At 36.4% G+C, this 25,311-nt stretch overlaps 1 protein-coding gene across 3 annotated transcripts in view; it reads left to right on the forward strand.

Annotated features, from left to right (window-relative positions):
- RASGRF2 (Ras protein specific guanine nucleotide releasing factor 2) overlaps window positions 1–25,311 on the forward strand; it is a 214,533-nt gene that overhangs the window by 99,213 nt on the left and 90,009 nt on the right. For all 3 annotated transcript variants that reach the window (XR_008549249.1, XR_008549250.1, XM_037529979.2), the window contains exons 8-12: window positions 4,620–4,729; window positions 5,443–5,561; window positions 12,091–12,251; window positions 13,462–13,528; window positions 14,504–14,640. Coding sequence is in view for 1 of the 3 variants with exons in the window: in XM_037529979.2 (XP_037385876.1) it covers window positions 4,620–4,729; window positions 5,443–5,561; window positions 12,091–12,251; window positions 13,462–13,528; window positions 14,504–14,640 (594 nt within the window). In the remaining 2 variants the exon portion in view is untranslated. The remainder of the gene's footprint in view (window positions 1–4,619; window positions 4,730–5,442; window positions 5,562–12,090; window positions 12,252–13,461; window positions 13,529–14,503; window positions 14,641–25,311) is intronic.

A 25,311-nucleotide genomic window follows, 5' to 3' on the forward strand; every position in this document is an offset into this window, starting at 1 on the left:
GGCAGAAGTTGGAGTAGGGGGAGAGGGAGTAAGAGAGGTGATTGGCAGCTTCTAAACTATGTACATGTAAAAGAGAGAAGTGGGGCCTCCCCGGTGGTGCAACAGGTTGAGTGCCACCCCGTGAAGCTGTCTGCAGCTTCTGCAGCACAGGTTCGATTCCCAGCCAGCCAGGGAGAAACTCACATGGCGTGGCAGACCTCTCCTGCCTTGCCCGCTGCTCCCCTCAACAGTGTCTTTGGTCCGTCTGCCTGTTCTGCTCCCAGCTCTGTCTCTGGTGAATTCTCTCACCCTCCCGTGCCTCTGACCTGTACTCTGGTTCTTGTATAAATAAATAAATCTTTAAAAAAAAGAATAAATCAGAATCAAGAGGGTTAATATTTTAAAAAAAAATAAAAGAGAGAAGTGTTCTACACTTCCTGTACCCTTTGTCGAATAGTCAAATGCTGTGATTAATGAACTGTGTTGAACTATGGAAACATGGAGGAATTGTAGAATTGAATGAAACAGTAAATTTATCCTCAATTGAACTGACAAGTAAGTACAGTATTGCCAGGAAATTTGTTTTGGAAAATAATGTAGTCATTAACATCATTTTTATTTAGCAAAGACAGTGGCTTGGCTGGGACTGTTTAAATTGACTTCAGCTGCTCATAAGTCCATAGGTGAACCAACCATGAAACCTCCTCCTGACAAGAACAGCACTGTTAGAGTTCTCCAGAAAGTAACTGCTTGCTGCTCTATTCACCTATTTACTCTAATTGGAGAACAAACTAATTAATGTCTATAAAGTGACAAGTATTGTTCCATAATTGAAAGCAGACTTATGATTCATCTAGACTATACTTACTATGATTTTTGAGTTTTGGGAGGGAACAGATTTACAATCAGTTTTTAAGTATACAGATGAGCTCTTTGGAGAGATGTCCACTTCCCTGCAGAATGTCCTTTGCCAGCTTTTTGGCAGTCTTGGGCTTATTTATACTTTCACCAGAAATGGGAAGGGCTAGTTACTGAATTTCAAATCCATCCACTTGAATCTTTGCCAAGGAGCTCTCTAAAATAGATTTAATTAATGGGGGAGGATCATGAAGCTATTGACTAAACTTAGTTTTGTGGGTTTTCAGTGCATTATAAGTAGTCATGCTCTCCCACTCCTGCCCTCTTTGTTATGAAAAATTGGGTACATTAGCTATTGATTGCCTTGATTTTCTTGTAGAATTATTAACTTAGAGGCAAACTTTTATCCATCATGGCATTGTGCAAAAGGAATATTTGAAAGCATACCTATGCTTTCTTCACCAAATGGAACAGCCCTAAAGACTGTCTTAGTGAGAAATTTATGTAGAGGAGAGGCAGTAGGCTTCCTCCAGATGTCCCTCTGAGGGAGAAGTCTCCCATATCCTTCCCTCCTATGATGAATCTCCTCTGTCCTTCCAAAAACTCACTTGAGGACATTCCCTAGGACATTCCTGGGGCTACACATCCATGTCTTTACTGGGGGTATTATGCATAAATGTAGGCACATAGTAAAATCTAATAAGTAACCTCAAGAAAACCACTATTTGCTTGAGAATGAAAGTAGATCCATAGATAAAGCTACCAACATCTCAGGTCAGAATAGAGAGGACCCTGGGACCCTGGGAAGCTGTTTTATCTTCTTCATTCTCAGAAGTTCTTTTATTTATTTATTTTTTTAATAAGTAATTTTTAAAAAAAAATTTATTTATTTATACAAGCACTGGGTACAGTCAGAAGCACAGGAGGGTAAGAGAATTCACCACAGCCAAAGCGGAGAACAGAACAGACAGACCGATGAAGTACACTGCTGAGGGGAGCAGCAGGCGGCAGGAGAGGTCTGTGCGCCATGTGGGACCCTCGCCCGGTGGCCAGGGATTGAACTGGTGCTGCAGAGGCTGTGGGCAGCTTCGCAACCCAGCACTCAACCGCTGCGCCACTGGGGAGGCCCTCAGAAGTTCTTTTAAATTCTGAGTGGACACTGGTCCCCATAGAAGGGACCCTCTAGATTAGCGCACTGGTCAGAGCTGGGTTCATGACAGGTTCTGCATTTACTATGATGTCACCTCGGATGAGTTACTGAACTTCTTCATACTTTGTTTTCTTTTTTTAAAAAAACATTTATTTATTTATGCATACAAGAACTGGAGTGTAAGCCAGAGGTGCAGGGGGGTGAGAGGATTCACCAGAGACAGAGTGGGGAGCAGAACAGGCAGGCCTACTGAAATACACTGCTGAGGGGAGCAGTGGGTGAGGCAGGAGAGTTCTGCTGTGCCATGTGGGTTAGCTCCCTGGCAGGCCAGGAGTCTGGGGATCAAACTCATGCTGCAGTGGCTGGCAATAGCTTGATAGCACTGTCTTTAACTCCTGTGCCACCAGGGAGGCCCCCATACTTTGTTTTCTTATCTGTAAAGTGAGGAAATAATTCTTATGGTGCTATACACACAGACCAATGGAATCGAATTGAATACCCAGAAATAAAACCACACATATATAAACAACTAACCTATGACAAAGGCACAAAGAATATGCAATGGAACAAGGATAGTCTGTTCAATAAATAATGCTGGGAAAACTGGGCCACCACATACAAAAGAATGAAACTAGACTATTACTTCACACCATGCATAAAAAACAACTCAAAATACATAAAAGACTTGGACATAAGACCTGAAATCATAAAATATATGGAAGAAAATATAGGCAAAACATTCCATAATTTACATCTCAGAAACATCTTTAAATACTCATTCCCTGAAACAAAGGAAGTTCAGGAAAAGATAAACAGCTTGGATTACATCAAACTGAAAAGCTTCCGTACAACAAAAGAAACAATAACTAAAACAAAGAGACTCACCTTACTGATTGGGAAAAAATATCTGTACTCTCTGCAACTGATAAGGGACTGATCACAAAGATCTGCAAAGAGCTCACACTATTCAACAAAACAAAGCAAACAATCCAGACAAAAAATGGGCAAGGGAGCTAAAAAGACAATTCTCCAAAGAGGAAATGCAAATGGTGAACAGGTATATGAAAAAAAATGTTCAACATGACTTAGAATCAGGGAAATGCAAATCAAAACCACAATGAGATGCCACCTCATGCCAGTGAGACTGGCACATATTAAAAAAAAAAAACAGCAACAATAAATGCTGGCAAAGATGTAGAGAGCAAGAAACTCTCTTACACTGCTGGTGGAAATGCATACTGGTCCAGACACTATGGAAAGCCTTGTGGAGGACCCTCAAACTACTAAAAATGGAGCTACCATATGATCCAGCAATTCTACTCCTAGGAATCTACCCAAAGGATACAAAAATATTAATTCAAAAGGAAACTTGCTCTCTTATTGGCTATTCACAATAACTAACATATGGAAGCAATCTAAAGGCCCAAAATCAGATGAATGGATCAAGAACTGGTATATATACACAATGGAATACTATTCAGTAATCAAAAAAGATAAACTCATGTCATTCGCAGCAACATGGATGGAGCTATCAGGGATTATGCTCAGTGAAATAAGTCTGAAGGAAAAAGAAAAGTATTGGATGGTTTCACTTATAGGAGGAATATAGGGTAACTAAACAAGGGATCAAGGAAAAAAAGACAAAACTAGCAGGCAAACTGTAAGTTGGAGACACTCAGCGGGGGGGGGAGGGAGAGGAATTAAAACGGGTGGGAAGAGCAGAAGAAACTATAGTGATGGTTCATGGGTGACTTGGTGGTGGAAATTTTATGGGGACTACACCGGAGAGAAGGAATTAAACAGTGTACAAAAATGAACAATGATGTAAAATATATATGTGTGTAAGTATATTAAACGATAATAATTTTTATGGTGCTAGTGCATTGGCAGATCCAGGAAAGCACATGCTCAAGCCTCTGACCTGACCCACAGCTGGCAGTTTTATGGTAGTTGTTGTTTATACTTGTTATTATTAAAACCAAGCCCACTGTTCCTGCTTTCTAAAGAATTTTAGTTTGTAAGCCAGAAGAAAAATATGCTGAATCACTGTAACTTGAGTTAAATCTCTATTGTGGTCTGTTAAGAACCTTCAAAGGATTGGCGGTGTTTCTACAAAAGACAGCATCCAAGCAAATAGTCTGTTCATCAACAAAAACACAAGTAAATAATACAATAAAACAATACTATTTACTGCTGGAAGGATGAATTGAGATAAACTAGGCCCAGACCGTCATGAGAATGAATGTGTCTTTTCCTAAGTTTTAATTCTACATTCCAGGACCATTGCCAATTGGAAAAAAAAAACATAAACAGGCAAATATGTCTAAATACATGTGTTTCTCTATAAACTAATTTTCAAAATTTATGGTTAAATATATATGATTATATTAAGAAATCTAAAGAAACACTTTTTTCTACCATTATACTTTATTACTCTTTTCATGTGTTCTTGAATTTTTTCTGTTTTTGTGAAGTTTGAAGTGTAATTGATTTTAATGTATTCCTTTGAAAGTGTGTTTGTGAAACAATCAAAACTGTTAGAGATGAGCTAACAGAAGTGATAATGGCACAGTAGAGAATGTCCCAGTAGAACATATCCTGACCTCTTACTCATGCTTGCCTTTCTCTTTAGATCCCCAGGTACATCATCACACTCCATGAACTCCTAGCCCATACACCCCATGAGCATGTAGAGAGGAAAAGTCTGGAGTTTGCTAAATCAAAACTAGAGGAACTGTCCAGGTATGCAGAGAACTTACAATAAAGTCTTGATCTGGGAATGCAGTAAGTGAGCCTCTGGAAACCTAACACTTAAGTCCAGGGAACAGGAAGCAAACCAGTTTGATTTCTCATATTGACCTGAATATGAAATGCTAGCTCCTGAGAGGTGGTACTGAATCAGAATGCCCATTAATTTAACAACAAATATCCTTGAAGATGTGTATATAGCATGTGAATTTGTAGAATTGAGATTTGGTGTTTTTTTGTATTCAGTTTGGAAATGTTCACATTGCCTTCAGCATAATAAAAACTAATTTTAGGCGCATTTTTATTCATATTTGGCAAGAAACTAGAGGTTATATATTTTGGACTTAGCAGTGACTATTATTTTAGGTAATTATTTACATCTGTATTTATCTTGCTTCTATAGGATAAGTGGTATAATTTATCTTACCATAAGAAATGGCAACTTAATTTCAGTGAGGGACCTGCTCATAAAAGAGCAGGTTGCTTTCCTGTGACATTGACAAGCAACATTTGACCCACTTACATTTGGTACATTGGCCTTGCTTTGGGTCATGCTGAAGCCTGGAGGTCTAGTCTACCTCCCTCCAAAACCTAGTCACATTGATACAAGTTCAAAACCAAACTTCTCAGGTGGAGCTTTTCTTTGCATACTGCTAGGTCAATAGAAAACACCTCTTACTGTGCCCTGCCTGTGTTGTGTTCGACAGGGTAATGCATGATGAAGTGAGCGACACTGAGAACATTAGGAAAAACCTTGCCATAGAAAGAATGATAGTAGAGGGCTGTGATATTTTGCTGGACACCAGCCAAACTTTCATCCGCCAAGGTAAGTCCTTGTTTAATGGACCCACTGTCTATTCATCTCTGCGACTGTTCCATTGTCACTGGCAGATCGTTTTGGAGCAGGTTTGATTTAGCTGTGTGAGTGATGCTGTTCATGCAGGACATCCTTGTGGCCTTGACCAAGGCTGTGGTTGAGGCCCACCTTTGTGCTGTTTCTTTTCAGGGGCCATGAAAAACAGCAACACAATAATAGTAAAGCACGAGTGGGACAGTAAGTTACATTCTGACTGGACTCTCCTCCTCAGTGGACCGGACATTCTCTACAGCTCCAAGGAGTGCAGATCTGTTTGGCCGATTGAAGTGGCAATGCCAGGTGGTGACAACATCCAGGCAAAGACCCAAGAGAAACTTGCATTACTCAAAGCCCTTTCACATAGCAGTGGAGACACTGTCCGCAGTGAAAACAGCTGTCTTTTGTTCCCATTTTTCATCAGCACTTCTGGATCGGTCCCACAAGATATGATTTGATTTGATCAGTCACTTCAGTTACCATATGAAATGTCTCACTCTTTGGTAATGGCAAAGGTATCATGTTTGTGGGAGGTAATTTGGGCCATTACCCAGTAAGTTAAGCTTCTGAAGAGTTGAAGATATTTGTGCTGGAACTGGAGAAGCAACAGCTTAACAGTGCATATTCCTACCTGGCTCTGATTCCCAAGTGCATGAAGTAAACCACATCCCGAGTTCTTTTTAAGTGCTTATATCTTCTGAGGGAGGGCAGCATGCTCCATGGAATTGATTTGAGATGATATATGGTGCACATTTATGATTTTGAACTTGGTGGCACTTGCACATATGTTTGGAACTAAGATTAACCTTTAATGTAGTTTCTGTTTGTGATGTCCCAGTATCACTTGAAGATAATTGCGTTCTGTTGCCTACCAAAATGTGCTGCTTAAAAATATTTTTTAACCTCATCAAACAAGACATTATTTGTACTGTGCATCTTAATTTTTGCACAGCATACTTAAAAAATTTAACACATGCTGTTCTATTTTCCATTATTTTATTTACAAGGAGAGAAATCACATGTGAAAATTTGGAGGCATATTTTAAGAAATGATACCTTTTTCATTTTTGGCTTTCCATATTAATACTTCTTTAAATATTAGTGAACTAGAAGGCCTATCAAAGGTCTGCTTGTCCTACTAGGCTCAGGTCAGTTACCTTTAAGGAGCCTTTTAATATTTTGTCCTCATCTCCCCCTTACCTCCCCTCCAGTTAGAATGAATTTACCTTCCTCTTCATTTAAGACCCTTTGCTCCTGCTGCATGTATTTCATGCTCTTGTACACTATAGGTACATGTTTGCATGCCTGTCTCTCCCAGTAATTGAAATTCAGAAAGGCAGCATTTTTATGAATTCTTTCTTCTCTATTATGATGCTTTATGTTATAAATACCTGGAAAATAGGCATTGGATTAAATTTAATTGCCCGTTGAATTGCAGCTTTGATAGTAAAATGTCATATTTTGTATTTTTCTTGTATTTGGAGTACATTGAAAATTGATTATTAATTCACTTGAACTTTATAGTGTGAGAATAAAAACAAAATTTCTATAACTAGTATTCAATTTCTGAAAGGATTTTGATTGAAAAGTATTATTGCACATGAACATTTAATATTTTTACAAATAGACTTTCAATCTAAGTTTGAAAAAAATCTATAATGAAAAATGTTGGAAGATTGGCTATATTGAGTAAATCATTTTTTTTTCATTGCATGTAGAGGAAAAACAGTCGTTAACCACCTCTTTCTGTGATTCATGTCCAGATGTTATTTATTCCTTGTTCTGTGTTTAAGTCATTTCTGTCAGCTATGAATATTTCTGATGTTATTGTATTGATATTGATATAATGATTTCAGCAGTATTTTTCTGTATTGTTTGGTTTGGTTAGTCTGGTTAGAAATTATTCAATAAAGGTGGCTTTAAAAAAAATCAATCCTTATTCTGAAAGTAGAAAGTATTCCAAATATGACAATTTGGAAATTTTGCATTATTTTGGCTTGGTTGCTCCTACTATCACTTTTACTAAATCCTCTTAACAGACTTTAACATCTATTGAGGTGGATTTTTTTTATTATTTAAAACTTTGAGAATTTCATATTCTACGAAATGGATTTATCACTATAATTGTGTGCTAGTATTTGTGTTATTTACTTTAATAGATAATATGAGGTCTCCGTGTGTGTGTGTGTGTGTGTGTGTGTGTGTGTGTGTTTGCATGAATTTTTATTCTGAGGACTAGGGAAGATATGTTATCTTAGTTCAGGCCATCTGAAAGGCCTCCTTATTCAGCTATCTTGAATATCAATCAATCCATGGATAGTTAGTGATTGAAATAGCAGAGGTTTTTTAAAAAATAATTTTTATTGCATTAATACTGGTTTACATCATTGTTTCTATTATGGAAGTGTAGGATTCCCCTGCAGGCACTGTTGCCATAGTGTGCCCACCACCAAAAACTCCATAGTCCACCACCATAGACCCTTGTTCCCTCCCTTCTGTGTTTTCATCCTTCCCCTTTCCTTCCCACACTCTCTCGTTGCCCCCATTCTACAGTCAGCTTTCAAGGGTTAACTTCTTAGTTTGGTTTTATTGACCATTTTGTTTTTCTCTATTTCTATATTCCACATATAAGTGACACCATCCGGTGTGTGTCTTTCTCCTTCTGACTGATTTCACTTAGCATTATTCTTTCCAGCTCTATCCATGTTGCAGTGAATGGCAAGAGTTCATTTTTTCTGATAGCTAAGTAGTATTCCATTGTGTGTGTCTGTGTGTCTCTGTGTGTGTATGCACAATACCTTAATCCATTTGTCTGGTTTTGGGCATTTAGGCTGTTTCTGTATCTTAGCTATTGTAAATAGTGCTGGAATGAACTTGGAAGTGCAAGTTTCCTTTTGAATTAAGTGTTTTTGTATTTTTCAGGTCAATATCTAGGAGTGGAATTGATGGGTCATATGGCAGATCCATATTGTAAATTAATTCCAATTGTTAGACAGCTGATAAGAAATGCAAAGGATAGCGGTGGTCTGATATTGCCATTTATTTTTTAAAAGTCTATTAAAAATTTGTTGAACAAATGTATAAGTGAGGCACTAATAGAAAGACAGGGCCTCCCTGGTGGCTCAGGGGTTAAAATCCCAGCACTATCAAGCTGTCACCAGCCACTTCAGCATGAATTTGATCCCTGGCTATGTAGATGACCCACATGGTGCAGCAGACCTCTCCTGTCTCGCCCCCTGCTCCCCTCAGCAGCGTATTTCAGTAGATCTACCTGTTCTGCTCCCTACTCTATCTCTGGTGAATCCTCTCACCCCCTTGCACCTTTGGCCTATACCCCTGTTCTTGTATGCATAAATAAAAAAAAATCTTTTAAAAAAACCATAATAGAAATACAGCCTAGCCATGATACTGGAGGTCAAATCCTGTCACCTCCACTTGCCTGCTGTGTGATATTCGACAAGTAACACTCTTTGCTTCAGTTTCTCCTTCCTAAGTGGGAGTTAATAGTCATACTTGTCTTTTATAGTTGTCAAGATTAAATGAACTAATGCTTACAGTTGCATCTCAACCAGTGCAACCTGTGAGATTATGACATAAATTAAAAAAATAAAACCCAGGGTTTGGAATGAGTTTCTATTTTCAATAATATAAAATATATGTGAATATTTATTAAAAAAGATATAAGTACTTTAAATCGACATTTTGATCAAAACTGTTATTCATAGCCAGTGTTTTCTTATGGAAATATGAACCAGGACAATTAAATAAAGGTGACTGAATTCAGAGCAAAATGCATTGAGAATGAGATGTGGATGTCTCTGGTATCTTAATCATTCCCAGGCTCTAAATCATGTACTTTCAGTATACCTAGTTCTTTGGAATTGTAACATGGGGTTTAGAAATAGTTATACCTTCTTAAATGTTAACCCAAAAACTTGGAAATTGCTCTTCATTCTTTTCACTACTGAGTGGAATTAAGAATAAGGGCATTACTCAGTCTTGAATGCCTCTCTCTGGAATTTAGTGATTGAAATAACAGAAGTTTTATTTTAAGATCACCTCAATTATTAAGTATACTGATGACTGAGATGCAAAGGACTGTGTTATAGCAGTGGTCTGATACTGAGGACTTAGGAATTTAATACTAATTTTTCTCTAATTAGTATTAACTGGAGAAGACTTTCCTAGGCTTAAGGCTGTGTTACAACACCATAGATTATTTTTAAACAAGAATCCAGTTAGCATTTTTTCCCAAATATGATTACTTATAAACCAAACAATAGTGCTGAAATTGCTCATTTTTTATTAGATGTATAGATTTCCATTCATACCTAATGTACATATAGTCTTAGTTGGATATGAGTGAACAGTTATAGATTAAGCATGTTAGTGTGTAATTACTAAGGAAATATAATTTTTTTTTGTTTTTGTGAGACCCTTGCCGGCGGCTGGGGAACGAACCGACGTTGCAGAGGCTGCGGGCAGTCTCGCAGCCCAGTGCTCAACTGCTGCACCACCAGGGGAGGCCCAGGAAATATAATTTTTTAACCTCAGAGCTGAAATTCATAGTAATCACTAATATATGATCTGGCATGTATTTTGTATTTTTTGATTTGCAAAAATCATTAAACGCTAGAAACATTTACCACTGAAACACTATTATCAAGTATTCATAGCCTTGTTTATATCCTCATATCCTTTCTGAAAATGACTCTTAAACCAATTTGTCTGTCAAGATATTTGCCTAAGCCCAGTCTTTCACTCTATCTTAATGGATCTGCTTAATTGTTGACTTATGATCATTCATGGCAAAGCTGGAACTTACTGTCTTCCCATCCATTCGTTCCCCAACTTTCAGTTTTTATTTAGCGGAATCCACTTCTGTCTTCTGGCTGTGTCACTCAAATAAGGGTGACCTTAGGAAAACTGTTAGGCCTCTCAGGCCTCAATTTCCCTTTCTGCGAAGTGAGGGGATAATCAAGGTCCTCTGAAAGATCTCCCTTGGCTTCGATTCCACTCCATGAATCCCATGAATATAATCCTTCTGCTGGCATTACCTGCCCATCTACCCCCTAAGCATTACCTTCTGCTTCCCCATCTTCCCTTACTCTTCAAACAGTTGTTCCTGTCCTCTGTCAGTTTGCTTTTTCTCCCCTGTTACCCCTTAGTTCACTTCCTCTTGTCTATTCCTTTCAGAGGAATTAAGCCTTTACCCTGTCCCACACCCTTCCTCAGGATTGCTTCCCTGCTATTCTTTAGGTCCCAGTAGCTGACCACTCTGCCTCCATCAAGCTGTTCCACCTAAATTGAGATGGAATCTGGGCATCTTCATCCCCTATACACCTGTAGATCTCTGTTAAAAAGCAGATTCTATTTCAGATATTTGTATGTTAATATGAAGGTTTTGTGATCCATAATCATAGTTTTATTGTTTCACATATATAAAGAACTTCAGTGTTCTTCCTACTTACAGATGTAATTTGTGCCCGTAATAATAAAAAAACAAGACAGGAAACCCAGAAAATGTATGCAGAGAGAAATAAGGCTGTTTGTAATCTCATCTCTTAGTGATGATCACTGTTAATAAATTTAAGTGTTGAATATACATTTGATGATTTTTAAGAGGCTAATAAGAGCCCTTGTAAGGCTGCACTTGGGGTAGCTGGTGGATTAAATAAATAGTAGAAATATTACAGGCTTGGGGCATTTCATAAGTCAAAGGCAAGATATTTGCAAGAATCTTTCTTAGTACTTTTTATTTTAATGTCTAACCTTGATAGGAATTTTGTTTTTTGAGTGATGGGGTCACTCTTAGGGTGAAATTATATAACCTTACATCTATTTCAACTATGTATAACCTTACATTGAATGAAGCATAGTTTTGTTAACAGGAATGCTCTTAGATTTTATTTGGCTTAATATCTATTTAGAGTCCACAAAGAGCTAGCTGCCCTCTAAAAATTGTCCTTACTAGCATTGAATTGTGAATTGTACAAATTTATTTTTTAAAATATGCATGTATAGTATTCTCTACTTTTAAGATACAAAGTAAACTATATTAATATACTGTTTATCTACCTTCAGTGCTTCAGGAAGAATAAATTCCATTTGCTTTTTATTTTGTTATTTTATTACTATATGGAATTATACAATATGTACCTTATTCTTTAGTAAATAATTTGATTGAGATCAGTCAGTTAGGCACAGATGGCAAAAATGCATAGCTATTTGAATTCAATTTGGCTTTCTTTTAAACTTATTTTTCCAGCTTATACATGAATAATCAAGACTAGAGTGTTTTACAAATATTTTACAAATTAGTTACAACTCTTAAAACACAGTGCTTTGTTCTGTTCAGTGTAGGGGATTTACTTGTTTTAATGGTGCATTAAATAAATCCTTGGTATCTTAGGAAACAAGCCATAGTGTTTATTGCATCAAGAACAGCTCTCACTTGACAGAATTTTAATTGCTGTGTATTCTTCACTTTTGTGATCACCAGGTTCTCTCATTCAAGTACCTTCTGTTGAGAAGGGGAAGCTTAGTAAAGTTCGCCTGGGTTCATTATCTTTGAAAAAGGAAGGAGAAAGACAATGCTTCTTATTTACAAAACACTTTTTAATTTGTACAAGAAGTTCAGGAGGAAAACTACATCTGCTCAAGGTACTGGTTTTATGTGACTATTCCATTTATGTTCCATGCACATTGAGATTAATTAAATTATGATTTTCCTATGCCAGTTATCATGAAACATTGTCACTATTGCATAGTGATGTACAGTTACCAACCTTGACATTTACTTGATTGTCACTAGGATTCTAAATAATAGAAATTTAAGTGAGCATTACTATAAAAAGGTACAATTAAAATCATAACCTGGGGCCTTCCCTGGTGGCACAGCAGTTGAGCACTGGGCTGCGAAGCTGCCCACAGCCTCTGCAGCGCCGGCTCAATCCCCAGCCACCAGCGAGAGTCCCACAAGGTGCACAGACCTCTCCTGCCACGTCCGCTGCTCCCCTCAGCAGTGTACTTCATCAGTCTGCCTGTTCTGTTCCCCTCTCTGGCTCTGGTGAATTCTCTTACCCTCCCACGCTTCTGACTGTACCCAATGCTTGTATAAATAAATAAATAAAATCTTAAAAAAAATAGAATCATAACCTGGACAAATTTATTTCTAGTTGATGTCTACTGAGTTGATGACAAAAATCTTGTCAAATCACTATGGTGTACTGATAATATTCTCTAAATGCTATTTTATCTTGCTCTGTACCAAGGGTCAGCAAACTAAGACCCACAGCTTGCTATTTGTTTTTTGTTATTAAGATTTCATTGGAACACAACCATACTAATTTTCTATATATTGTCCGTGGCTGCTTTCATGCTTTTTAAAGTGGCAGATTTGAGTAGTTGTGATGAGATCACATGGCTTGGAAAGTCTAAAAGACTTATTATCTAACCCTTTACAGAGAAAGTTTGCCTCTCTATACCTTGTGTTATTAGTGCCTAAAAATATCCAACAGCATGACAACAACTTTCTACTGCTTAAACTTCTTTCTGGTTGGTGAGTTCAGACTTTTGCTGAGTTGCATTCACTCTCTAGGACTCTGAAGGTATCATCTATTCTTCCATAGGCTGACTTGCTACATTTTATAAACACAGGATGAGAGTGGGTTGGGGAAGAAAAATAATGAAAGTTAAATGAGTTCAATTACTGTTATACATCTAAGTTTAATTATGAATTCTATGAAAATTGTGATGTAGAATTGCAATGCTTTCTTCTGTGGTGTCTTGAATATAAGATTTACAGTGTAAGATTTACAAATCAGAACTTGCAAAAATCTAGTCTCTTAGTGAAATATTGTTTTCTTTCCAGACAGGTGGGGTTCTCTCTTTAATAGACTGTACATTGATTGAGGAGCCTGATGCAAGCGATGATGACTGTAAGTTACATTCTGTCATTTGGAAACAGTATAAAAATTATAATCATATGGTTTTGTTTATATCTAAGAAGATTGCTTAGATATAAGCAGAGATGCTGAGAATAAACTCTATAATGTCATTTACATATGAAAAAATCTGTAGAACCATTTAGCCTGTGAGCCTTGTTAAACCACCTTTGGGAATTCACATTTTACTGAATTTGTGTCATGATAATAACTTTCCAATAGCAGGCAGAGAAGAAAGAAAAATTGAATTAGAGTGTTGGAATTCTGTAGATTATGGAAAATTTTATTTCCCTGTTTGCATGATTTTATTATTTCTTGGTCTCCAATGAAACATGTGATTCGAAACAATACAAAACTAAATCAAATATTCCACTGCATTTTCTGACAGGCATTAAACACTCAGGGAATTTTCTTTGTAGGACGAATGATACTGTATGGTTTAAGATTGCTTTAAGAAGGAATATTTGGCATCTTGAATAACTTCTGAGAAGCTAGTACATATTTCCATATTTGCAAAAATTCTGTGTTGGAATCATTCACATTTATAAAGGGAAAATTCCTACTTTTTCCTTGATGGTATAGAAGGCAAGCTAGATCATGGAAATGCACTGAAATCAGTGATATAAATCTAAATCTCAGGCTGCCAAGCAAAATGCTGTTTTCTTCCTACTATTACTAAAGATCTCTGACCCTGCCTCCACTGCCCGGTCCCACCTGCCCATTATGGAAAATTTTAAGACATGAATTGAGGGGGAGATCAGGAACCTAGTCCTGAGTAAACTTTAATCTCAGTTTCTTTGCTTGCTTATGAGTTTAATAAAGCCTTCTCCATGTCCAAGAGATACCATATTACTGAAATGACATTCTGGATAAGCGTGTATAACAACCCTATCACTAGCACTGTGTGAAAGCCACCATCACTCGTATTTTCATATTCACATCTAATTATTTGGTTTGCATGTGTTGAAGCCAAAGGTTCTGGGCAAGTGTTTGGACACCTGGATTTTAAGATAGTGGTGGAGCCGCCTGATGCTGCCCCTTTCACTGTCGTCCTGTTAGCACCTTCACGCCAAGAGAAAGCTGCCTGGACAAGTGATATAAGTCAGGTGAGTGGCTTTTGCCATAAGTTCTTTCTTTCTTTCTTTCTTTCTTTCTTTTTTTTTTTAATTTCACCACATAAACTTTGGGGGAGGATTTTTACAGTTATTTTGTTTTTATTAAAATACAACATCTGGTTACTGTGATCACTACCATCAGCACTATGTATCTTCATATGCTGGGATAATTTTTTGTTCCTCTAAAATTTTAACTTTCTCAAGGTTAAATTTTTTTATCTGATGCATGGGTGCATTGTTAAAGGAAATTCTATGGGAACTTCACCTAAGGGTGTGGGGGGAAGCAAATATTGTTTAAAAACGAACAATGATGTAAAAAATAAAAAAAAATTATTAAAAAATAATTTAAATAACTTCATAATTATGTTTTAAGGGGAAAAGGTTTAGGACAATGTCTGGTGTGTAAATTCATCTATGTGTATACACATATGTTATAAAATAAACACTGATCCTTTGTTTACCCTAAAAAATATTTTTTTACCTGAAATGTAATAATTGCATTTTAGTTCCCGGGCATTTTCATACAAGTTATAAATGTAATCACTCATGTGGAACAGTGTTAACATTGCCCTATTAGTAATAGATGTTTTTTACTTGTTTCTGAAAAAGGTGAGATCTACAAAAAAATAGCCACCAAGGGCTATGGCAAGAAATCACAAATTAAGGAATCTCATTGAAAAAGAGATACTGTTTGTAGTTTGAAATCTGAAAATGAACACCTGTATTCTATATAGAAAATTAGGGAACAAATTTGTTTGTCTTTCTTTGATTAGCAATGACTAGTTAGAGAATTGCTGCATTTACTCAGGATTTAGAAATATGTCAAAACTAGTCTTTTAAATGGTTCTTGGACATTCCTAAATGGAAGCTCCACATTAATTTTGGCTTTGTTGGTCAATATAAGAGTATAATTGTATAAGAAAATATGAGAAGAAGATTTGGTAATTATCTTTAAAGTTATAAAGTCAAGGAAGATTGGTGCAAACAGAAAAAACAGGTACTATAGATTCCATTGTCTTCTTTTTTTAGAGACCTCATAATAATTGATATATAAGATATAGGTAAAATATGACCTGCATAATAGGGTTTCAGATATTTAATTTTTTTTTCTGGGTGAAAAAAAAAACTAGGGTCAGATATAAAAAGGAAAAATGGCAAACATATTTTTGTATCTATGTCAAAGAAGTTTTACAGGTTTAATATCATTTGAGCCTTACAATAAATATTCTGAAATTAGAAATTTTTGTCCTGTTTCACAGGTGAGAAAACTGAGATTTGAAAGGCTAAATATGTGTCCAAATTACACAACTTCATTGAGTCAGGACTCAAACCTTATCAAGGTCTCTTATAGTGCTCTAAAGATCCATGAAAGGAATGCTGGAGCTTTGCTTATGTATCCTCAGGACTGTTTTGATGGTGGACAAAATGCTAGAAGAGAAGGTACTTCTTTTCTGGCTAACAAAAGAATGAAAAGATGGAATCTTCTATATTTGCCTAATTATATCTTGTGGTGATTTAGTGATACTCTCATTAGCTGAATTAGTACTTTAATTAAGTCTTTGCAATGCTTGTCTAACCTTACAAAATTCAGAATCACTCATTGAATCTATGAACATTTATTGAGTCATCATCACATGCAGCTCAGGTGTGGGGCAGGCACCAGAAGTGTGGCCTTGGTCACTCAAGAACACAGACATGCTTGCAGGTGATAAGGGGAAGTAGATAACTTAGAGTCCAACAACATTTTGTAGGTGTGAAGTCAAGCGAAAATAATGGGGAGAACAGGAATAGGAGAAGGTGTTTTTCTAGCTGCTTCTAGCTTCTACCTTATGATGTAATTGGGACTTCTAAGATACAGAGTTATTAAAAGCTTTAGGTGACCTTCCTTAGGGTTCATGGTGAGACATTGTTAAGAGAGAGACCTTGGTGTCCATGGATGATTCTATGCTTGGTCTTTTAAAGAATGGTTCCTGTGCTTTGCCTGCCATAGACAACCAAGTGAGTCTCTCTACTTAGACTATACTTTGAAGAAAAAGTGTACAATTTCCTCCTACTTCTCCAAGATGCTATGGCCAATATATTAAATTGTATAAGATTATATCATAAAGTGAATCATAAAAAAGAAGCTAGCAGAAATTTATAGCTTTTTGAGTGATATTGATTCTCATGATGTAAAGCTATATGTTTAGTCTTTCATAGTGTATAGTCTTAATACTTAAGATTTAATTCATTCAACAAATATACTTATGCACTGATACTATATTCCAGGTATTGTGTAGGCATGAACAAAAGAGACAAAAACAGCAGTGAAGTCCCTAATCTTACGAAGCTTACCTAATAGTTTAGGAGAGACAGAAAATAAGCAATTTTCATGATAAACACATACTATTCTATATTAAAGGTTGATAGGCCAAGGTAAAAAGTATCAAGCTACCTGAGATAGATGTGGGTCAGTACAGTATGGAAATTGTGGTTATATTATTCTGAACAGTACTACAAACAAATACTATAGTAGATGATAGAAATACCTTGTAGTTACGTGATGAAGTGAAAATCATTCCAAACAGAAGGAACAACCATTGCAAAGACTCAAAAGCAGGGGGCTATTGCATTTTTTGGAGAATAACATGAAGGTCAGTTTGGCTAGAGTTGCATGTGTGAGAGAGAGAATAGAAAAAGAAGAAATGAGAGAAATAACGGGTCAGATATGGGAGGGCCTCCTAAGCCAGTGAAAGAATTTTAGCTTGTACTCTAGATGAAAAGCGATGAAAGGATTTTGCAAAGGAATTCTATGATCTGCCTGAGTTTTTAAAAGCATCACTTTGCCTGCTGTATTGAGAATAGACAACAGATGTAGGACAAAAATGGAAGTGGCGATATGACTGAGAAGGCTACTGTAGTAATCCAGGCAAGAGATATTGAAGACTCAGACCATCATGGCAGGAATGAAGTTCATAATAAGAGTTTTGATTCTGGATTTATATTGAAGGTAGAGTCAACCCTATTTTATTGTAGATTAGATTTTGGATGTAAGAGGAAAGAAGAGTCAAGGATGACTCCAGAGTTTTTGGCCTGAGCAAATAGAAGAATGGTGGTGTCATTAGCCGAGATGCAGAGTTCAATTGGGGAAGGCAATTTTGGGATGAGTATCAGAAACTTGCTAAGGATATGTTGAGTTTCAGCAGTCTGTTAGACATTCATGTGGTGGTGTTAAATAGGTAATGCTCATAGATGTCCAAAGTTTAGGAGATAAATCAAGGAGAGATATTTTATGCCATTGAGATGGTATCTAAGGCTGTAAGATTATTGAGATCAGTGAAAGAGTAAGTGTAGATAGAAATGAAAACATAGTTTTCACTCACTCAGAACGATAGTCTGAGTGAGCGGTCAAAGAGAACAGCAAAGAGAGCTGAGAAGGAACCATTAGTGTGGATGGGGACAGCCAAAGGAGCATGGTATTTGGAAGTCAAATGAAGAAAATGTTTCAAGAAGGAGGGACTATGAGGTCATTTGCCAACTGCTACCACAGGACTGAACAAGGTAGTGAGTGTTCTCAGAGTTAGTGATTTTGCTGCTGCTCGAGTTGAATGATGAGTGGTATGGACAGAATGCATTGCTATTGATCAAACCTAGGCTGCTGCCCAGTAGCCTGTGTTTCAACTGGCTTCGCTCTCCACTTAACACATTTTCATTTTATGGGAGAAATTACGAGCTATGCATATATAGATGGAATTTGTCAGTGTCTCAAATATGTCTTGACATATTCATTATTAATAAGATGAGCCTACTGAATGCTTGAAAATGTACTGTTTAATATTTTATTATGTATATGCAAAAATATGAGCACAAAAATGAATAAAACTACTCCTAACACTGACACTAAATAAATGTTTATCAAAGTACTTCCCACAGAAAAACTGTATTAGAATTACCTGAGGGCTTTTTTAAGCATACAGAGTCCTGAACCCATATTTAGATAACCTCCAGACTTAATAAGCTCTGTAGATCACTTTTGTACATCAAATTAAAGAAACTCTGCCCTGAAAACCACTGCCATCTCAAACTCCCCACAATCCTGCCACAGAAATAATTTTACAGTTTGGCTCTCACTATACATGTGCATCATTTTACTTTTTACCTCAGAACATCTTTTTATTTTCCTCCAGATTTTTCATGTTGGTGTCTCCTGATAGCAATATATATAAAAATATATTTTTATATTTTTTATCTATATTTTTATGTTATATATGTGAGGTATATATATGTATATCTAACATATACTACCATATTAACAAAACTTTCTCTTAATAATTAGGTGAATATTTTACCATGAATATATAATGTGGTACTAAATATCTTTGTGCAAGTTTTTTTCTCCTTTCAAGATGCCTTATTTGTCTGCCTTCCCCACAACTGGTAAGGCTGGTGCAAAGGGTCTGACCATTTTCATGATTTCATAATTCTTGACTAAATAGGCTGCCAGAATGTCTGAGGAAATATAACTTATCATTTCACTGTACATCAGCAAGGTATCTCTGTAACTTCTTTTTAAGTCCTGCAAATGTTGGGTTTTGTCACATTATCACATTTTCCCATTTAATGGAAGAGTGGCATTGCTTTCTAGAGGATTTAATTTATATTCTTGTAATTATCAATGCAATTACATTTTCTAATATTTCTATTTCCTGTCTGTTTATACCAGATGGGCATTTATTCTTTGAAGCTTTTCTTACAGACTAGGGGAATTTTTTTCAATTCTAATCCATTTTCTTTCAGCCCAAATTATGAAAATATTCTTTTATTTGTACTCCTTATTATGCTTAATCTTAGTTTTTTGTGGCTTGATTTGAAGCCACCTTGCCATGCTACTGTATCGTGTTAGACTAATCATATGTGGCTCTTATTTAAGATAATGAAGTGTTCCTGAATATTGATACAATTCCAATTTCACATAAAGCACTCTATATAAAAATTAAGACTTTTGGCTTGCCAGGCCTCCTTTTCTGAAGCTGTAATTTTTAGAAGTAACAATTCTTGAATGATTAATTATACCTTTACTTATACCAGTAAGGCCATAATTAGCTGTTGGCACCCCAGCAAAAAGTGCTAGTGGCTAATGGTCTTGACCAGTAATTCTCTCCTTTTTTATCTATTTATAGGGAAAAATTTGAGGCTGAAGATTTGAGCACTCATTTCAATATAGTGCATTCATTTGTGCTTATCTCACTGTCATGCATAATGGTGTAGTAAGCAGATTTTTCTGTAATTATGGGTATTAACTAAAATGTAGAATTAAAATTCATCTCTGAGCTCCTTGGTTTGGGCAGATGTGTCAAAATAAAGACCTTGTGTAGAAAAATTTGTAACATGCTGACCTGCTTTCTCCCTTAAAATAGCTTCTTTGGAATCAATAAAAAATATCTCCTTTACCATTAAAAAGTGAATTGAAAAAGAAAAAATGGAACCTAACCTTTGTCCCTGCTATGTAGAAGTATTTAGAAGGTAAAAAAAAAATACGATGGCATAGTCGACCACTGGTCTTTGAACAGGTATTGCCTTAAGCCCCTCAGAAAAGTCTGATGGAGAAGTGATTCTCAATACTTTCCAAAGACCAGCAGCATCAAAATTACCTGCACTGTTGTGAACATACATATTCCCAGTCCTATCTTGGTCATAGTCATCACAAAGAGAACTAGCATATCAATGACACAGGAATCTGCTTTTGTTATGCTTTTTATTGCAAGATTTACTGTAGTTCACATAAATTCACAGTGATCTTTAAGATATGTGATACTGTTTATTTTCATGCATTAAATATGGGTGAACTGTATTCATTTCACAAGTACTCAGTTGTGTCTTCCCAGTGCAACCAAGATACATGCTAGTATGATCACAAATGTACATCATACCTTCCAATATAGTCATGTATTCATAGATACAAAATTGATAATAGTTTAATTTCTTTCTGGAACAGAAGTCTTTCTCCAGTACAGCATTACTGAAAGTTCCAAATGGAAAGGAAAGAAAAGCAGAATGCCTTTGTTAAAGTAAAGTTAGTGAATTCAGAGCCCCTACAAGTTCTGTTTGGTCACCCCATGTTGTTAATAAAGCCTGTACGTGGAGCCCTTAAGAAATGAGGAGCCAAGGAGAGAGACGGTTTCATGTATATGTGGAATCTAGAGAAACCAAAGGATCAGGCAAAGACAAACTCTAAGACTGACCATAGATCTGAGATATCCAGGAGAGGAGGAGGGGGAGAGAAAGGGAGAGCGTATAGAACAGGGAGGAAAGAGAGCCAGTGGAGTGCGGGCAACTGTGGTCACTTTGGTGTTGGAAAAACTATGATGACTGCAACTGAGGGGAGAAATCCTATATTGTGAAAAAAGCAAATAAGGATGTTTAAAAAATAAAAATAAAAGAAGAAATGAGGAGCCCATTTCAAAACCACTCCTCTACTATACTTAATATGTTGTATATATACATATATGTATGTTTGTATGTAATTAAAGGTTATATGTCAGTTAGATCTTTTTGTATAATTAAAATGTGATTTTTCATAACAAGATCTTTGAGCTACAGTTTAGATCACACATGTTTTATTTTCCTGAAACTTGAATGTAAGTGAAAATTTCCTTTTCTTCCTACTGAAAGTAATTTTAATGTTTCACATAATAAATTAGGAAGATTTATGAATGAGATCTGACACTGGACAATGAGATATTAAAAGTGGTCAAATAAATCTCTTTTGGATCTAAAGCATTTCTCTCAAGTTCTAATTCTGCCAATGTGAAGGACTGAACTGACTTAGATTCCTTCAGACTATCAAAACAGAAATGTTTAGCACATAGAATCAGTGTAATAAAACTTTTTAATACATTGGGAATGTTTATGGACATAAAGGAAAATTCTAGTTGCCAGAAATAATAAGGGATATTAAAGTCAGAGCAGAAAGCTTGAAAATTAAAGACATAGAGCCTTGAGAATGATTTTAGATTGCATATGGTTTCCAAACCTGAGTTTTATTTACAAAGGGAGTGAAGAGGTCTTGACCCTCTTAAGGAAATTGAGATCCCTGTTCAAAGGCTGAACATGGAAAGTCTGTTCTATCTGTGAAATTGGAACTAAAAAAAAAAAAAAACTACTTATAGGCCCAGGAAAAAAATAATAAAGTTTGTCTTTGTCTTGGATAGTTCATTTAACAAAATGTCCTTTGGGAAAAAAAAGGGTATTTTTCTTGTCTACGGTTTTTAACTTCAAATTTATAGCATTCACATGATGTGAAAACTCCAAATTGAGAAATAAATGTAAAAACAAGTTTTGGATTGTTGAAATCCCAAGAATATTGGTAGAAGCAAACACAGAATTACCCCATTATCGATACTTTTATCATTCAGGACTCATGACAATGTGCACAAAATAAAACATTATATATATTATAAGTAAATTATCTATCATGAGCAAGAGTCGGAAGACCCAGTGAGCAGTATAATTAGTAATTTTAGAACCATGGATGATAAGGTGATAACTTGGAAAAGACCAAGAAAAAAAGTTAAAGGAAGGAGGGAAGGAGGCAGGGAAGAAGAGAGGAGAAAAGAATATCTCTTTAAGTAAAAAGGACTAGGGTGATTTGTATCAAAGAAACAGAAAGTCTAAACTTAGAAACTATATTCCTAAATTGTCCTAAGACTGTGCAATTATGCCATTTACTTAGGATGTTAAAGGTAATTGAAGCAACATTGTTCATTTTCCATAATTCTCATCAAACGTCATCTCAGCCCTCCCATTTTCTGTTTTGGTTGGTTACCCAAATAGCATCCTTATGGTGCTTCAGAAACATTGAGAGTGAAAAGTCTGAGGAATGACTGCAAAGATTACTGTGACAAAGTGTCACTCATGAGCTTCTTGTAGCCTTGTCTGTGTGCAACCCCTGTGCCCATAAAATGTGTCCCCCCATATTTTCATAGGGACAGGGATAGTATTATAATACCTTTGCCCCACTGGATATACGAAAGCAAATTTGAAGAAATTTGCCTTATTTATCTTTGAAGCTCTTTTAGAATCTTTCTCTATCCCAGCGCTCATCTCCTAGAATTTAGCCCAGTATCTGTCACAATAATAAGGACTTAATAAATACAGGCTCATTTACTAAAATCCCCAGTGACATATAATCAGTGCATCTTTTGATGCTCTTGAGAATTCAAAAGATAGACAGTTGTGGTTAAGTTCTGTCTTCTTCAAAAGACTTGGCTATGCTTTATTCTAGATATATATCAGAAAGCTCTGAAATTGCAAAATGGCAATTTTAAACTTTTACCTTGCTTTTTCTCTTGATTTTATTTGGAAACTCATCAGTTTCTATCATTTCTTCCTTTTAAACATTTATCTCCATCCCTTCCTCTTCACAGTCCTGATCTGCCTCGGAGGAGGCATGAATCATTTCATTAATGCATTCTGAAGATGGTTCTTATGGTCTCTTGGGCCATTTATACCTCTCTCTTTTTCCAATGAATACCTCCATGAAGCCAACTGTAGATCTCTCAACACAAATGGGCCACTTAGAAACCCTCAGTATTTCCCACCTGTCTACCAAATACAATCCAAATTCAATATTCCTTACCCTGTGGCCTGACTCCAACTGACTTCATTAGGCCCCTTTCTTAATTTTTCTCCATTAATAACTCATGCACTAGGTAGCCCCATTTCTTTGTTTTTCCATGTATGTTCCCTTTTTTTCTTGTTACCATTTAAAAAAAATTATCCTTTTTTATTTTTTCTCACAACATACAATTTTTCCCCTCAGGTGTTCCCATTTTATTTTGTTTTATTTTTTAAAGATTTATTTATTCATACATACAAGAGCTGGGGTACAGGCCAGAGGAGTGGGGGGTGAGAGATTCACCAGAGACAGAGCGGGGAACAGAACAGGCAGATTGACCGAAGTGCACTGCTGAGGGGAACAGTAGGCTAGTCAGGAGAGGTCTGCTGCGCTATGTGGGTAGCTCCCTGGCTGCCAGGGATTGAACTCATGCTACAGAGGCTGCAGACAGCTTCATAGGTTGCATCTTAACCCCTTGCACCACCAGGGAGGCCCCAGGTGTTCCCATTTTAAATGGGCTCATTGGTGTCTGATTATATCTGGTCCTCACTGAGAGCTGGCCCTTGGAGGTAGTGTGGCCTTACTTAAGACCAGGAGCATACATACTATTGGGTCACTGGTGGAAATACTGTCTCCACATAGCTGGACACAGGATATGTCAGCTTAAGTTCTTTTGGAAGAATACCCTGGCCAGCTTCCTACTGTTCAAAATATACAAACTAGGGTATGAGTAGCTGCATTTATTTAGCCTGTGGAACAGTCCATACCCTGTTCTGGAGAGTGTGAAATCTGGGCTTGAAATTAGAACCAGCTGAGACAGGAGGGGCCTTTGTCTCTCACTCTTTGAGGTTCACACAGAGTGGCTTCTTTGGAATTGTATTTATCAGCCAGTGTTGAGGGAGCTTATAAACAGCAGTTTAGAAAATTTGTCAGCATACAGTTGAGGATATTGTCCGTTACATTATTTGGTTTTTCTTTACGAGTATCCATGAGCTAGTTCTCTGGTCTCAGACTAGACTGTGCATTTTATAGTTGGTCATGTGTCCCCTGTGTGTGGGCTGCTCCATAGCACAGCTACGTCTGAGGCCCACCTCTGATAAGTTTTTGGGACTTCTGAACATAAAGTTGTATGGTGGTTTCATTTCCAGGCTTCATATTATTGCTTCAACCCTTCTCCCAAATTTCTGATTTTGTCATTCATCTTGATTTTTGTCTTATTCGTATTTGTAATCTAATTTGTGGGGATAAAATGGAATATAAATTCACATATAAGCACATACAGCCATATTAGATAATAATAATTATTCATGTAAAAACACATCTTCAAATTATTCCCAAGTGATAGAGTTTAAGAAAATGAACTGAAGGGGAGAAGTTTAAAATAGTCCACTTTATTCTCAGATAAATGGATCCTCTTGGAAGATTGGATCCTTTATTCCTAGTCACTGCAATAATGGCATGAAACATAAAGGGATGAGTTTTTAAGGGAAAAAAAGTGTGATAATAGCTGATATACTAAGTATACTGAATAGACAGGGGATAATAATGACACAAAGTATGTCTGTCTGTCTGTCTATCTGCATATTGACTCTTTTATATTTATCTATCTGTATATTCACTCAGGGGAGACCATGAGTTCAGGACCTAAATGAGATCACTTAGCAATAAGCTTCTTCACACCATTTTGTCACAGTCACAAAGCACTACATGTTATCCTAGTAACTAGAAGTAATTTCTGATTTTAAGAATTGTGTAATTTTAAAAAAAATTCTGCTTTACTCAAAGGGATTATGTGTAATTCAAAATAAATCTTTCTCTAACTCAAAGTAATTGCAAGGGAAAATTTTAAATTTTTATGGCATAGATACAAAGAAGGTCAAGGAAATTAGCAAAATTTCCCAAGTTTTCCTCTTACGAAGAAAAGAAAAGGGCTTTTTGCATGCCAGAAACAGTGCATCCTCACCAGACCAACATGGTGCCAATGGAAACTGCTAATAAAATATGGGAATTCATCAGAACAAAAACAAAAACACCTGGGAAGCAAAGAGCTGGAAAGTGAGAAAGAT

This window comes from Talpa occidentalis, unplaced genomic scaffold (genome assembly GCF_014898055.3).
Source record: "Talpa occidentalis isolate TD23 unplaced genomic scaffold, MPIMG_talOcc4v2.1 talOcc4.6, whole genome shotgun sequence".
Classification (NCBI taxonomy): domain Eukaryota; kingdom Metazoa; phylum Chordata; class Mammalia; order Eulipotyphla; family Talpidae; genus Talpa; species Talpa occidentalis.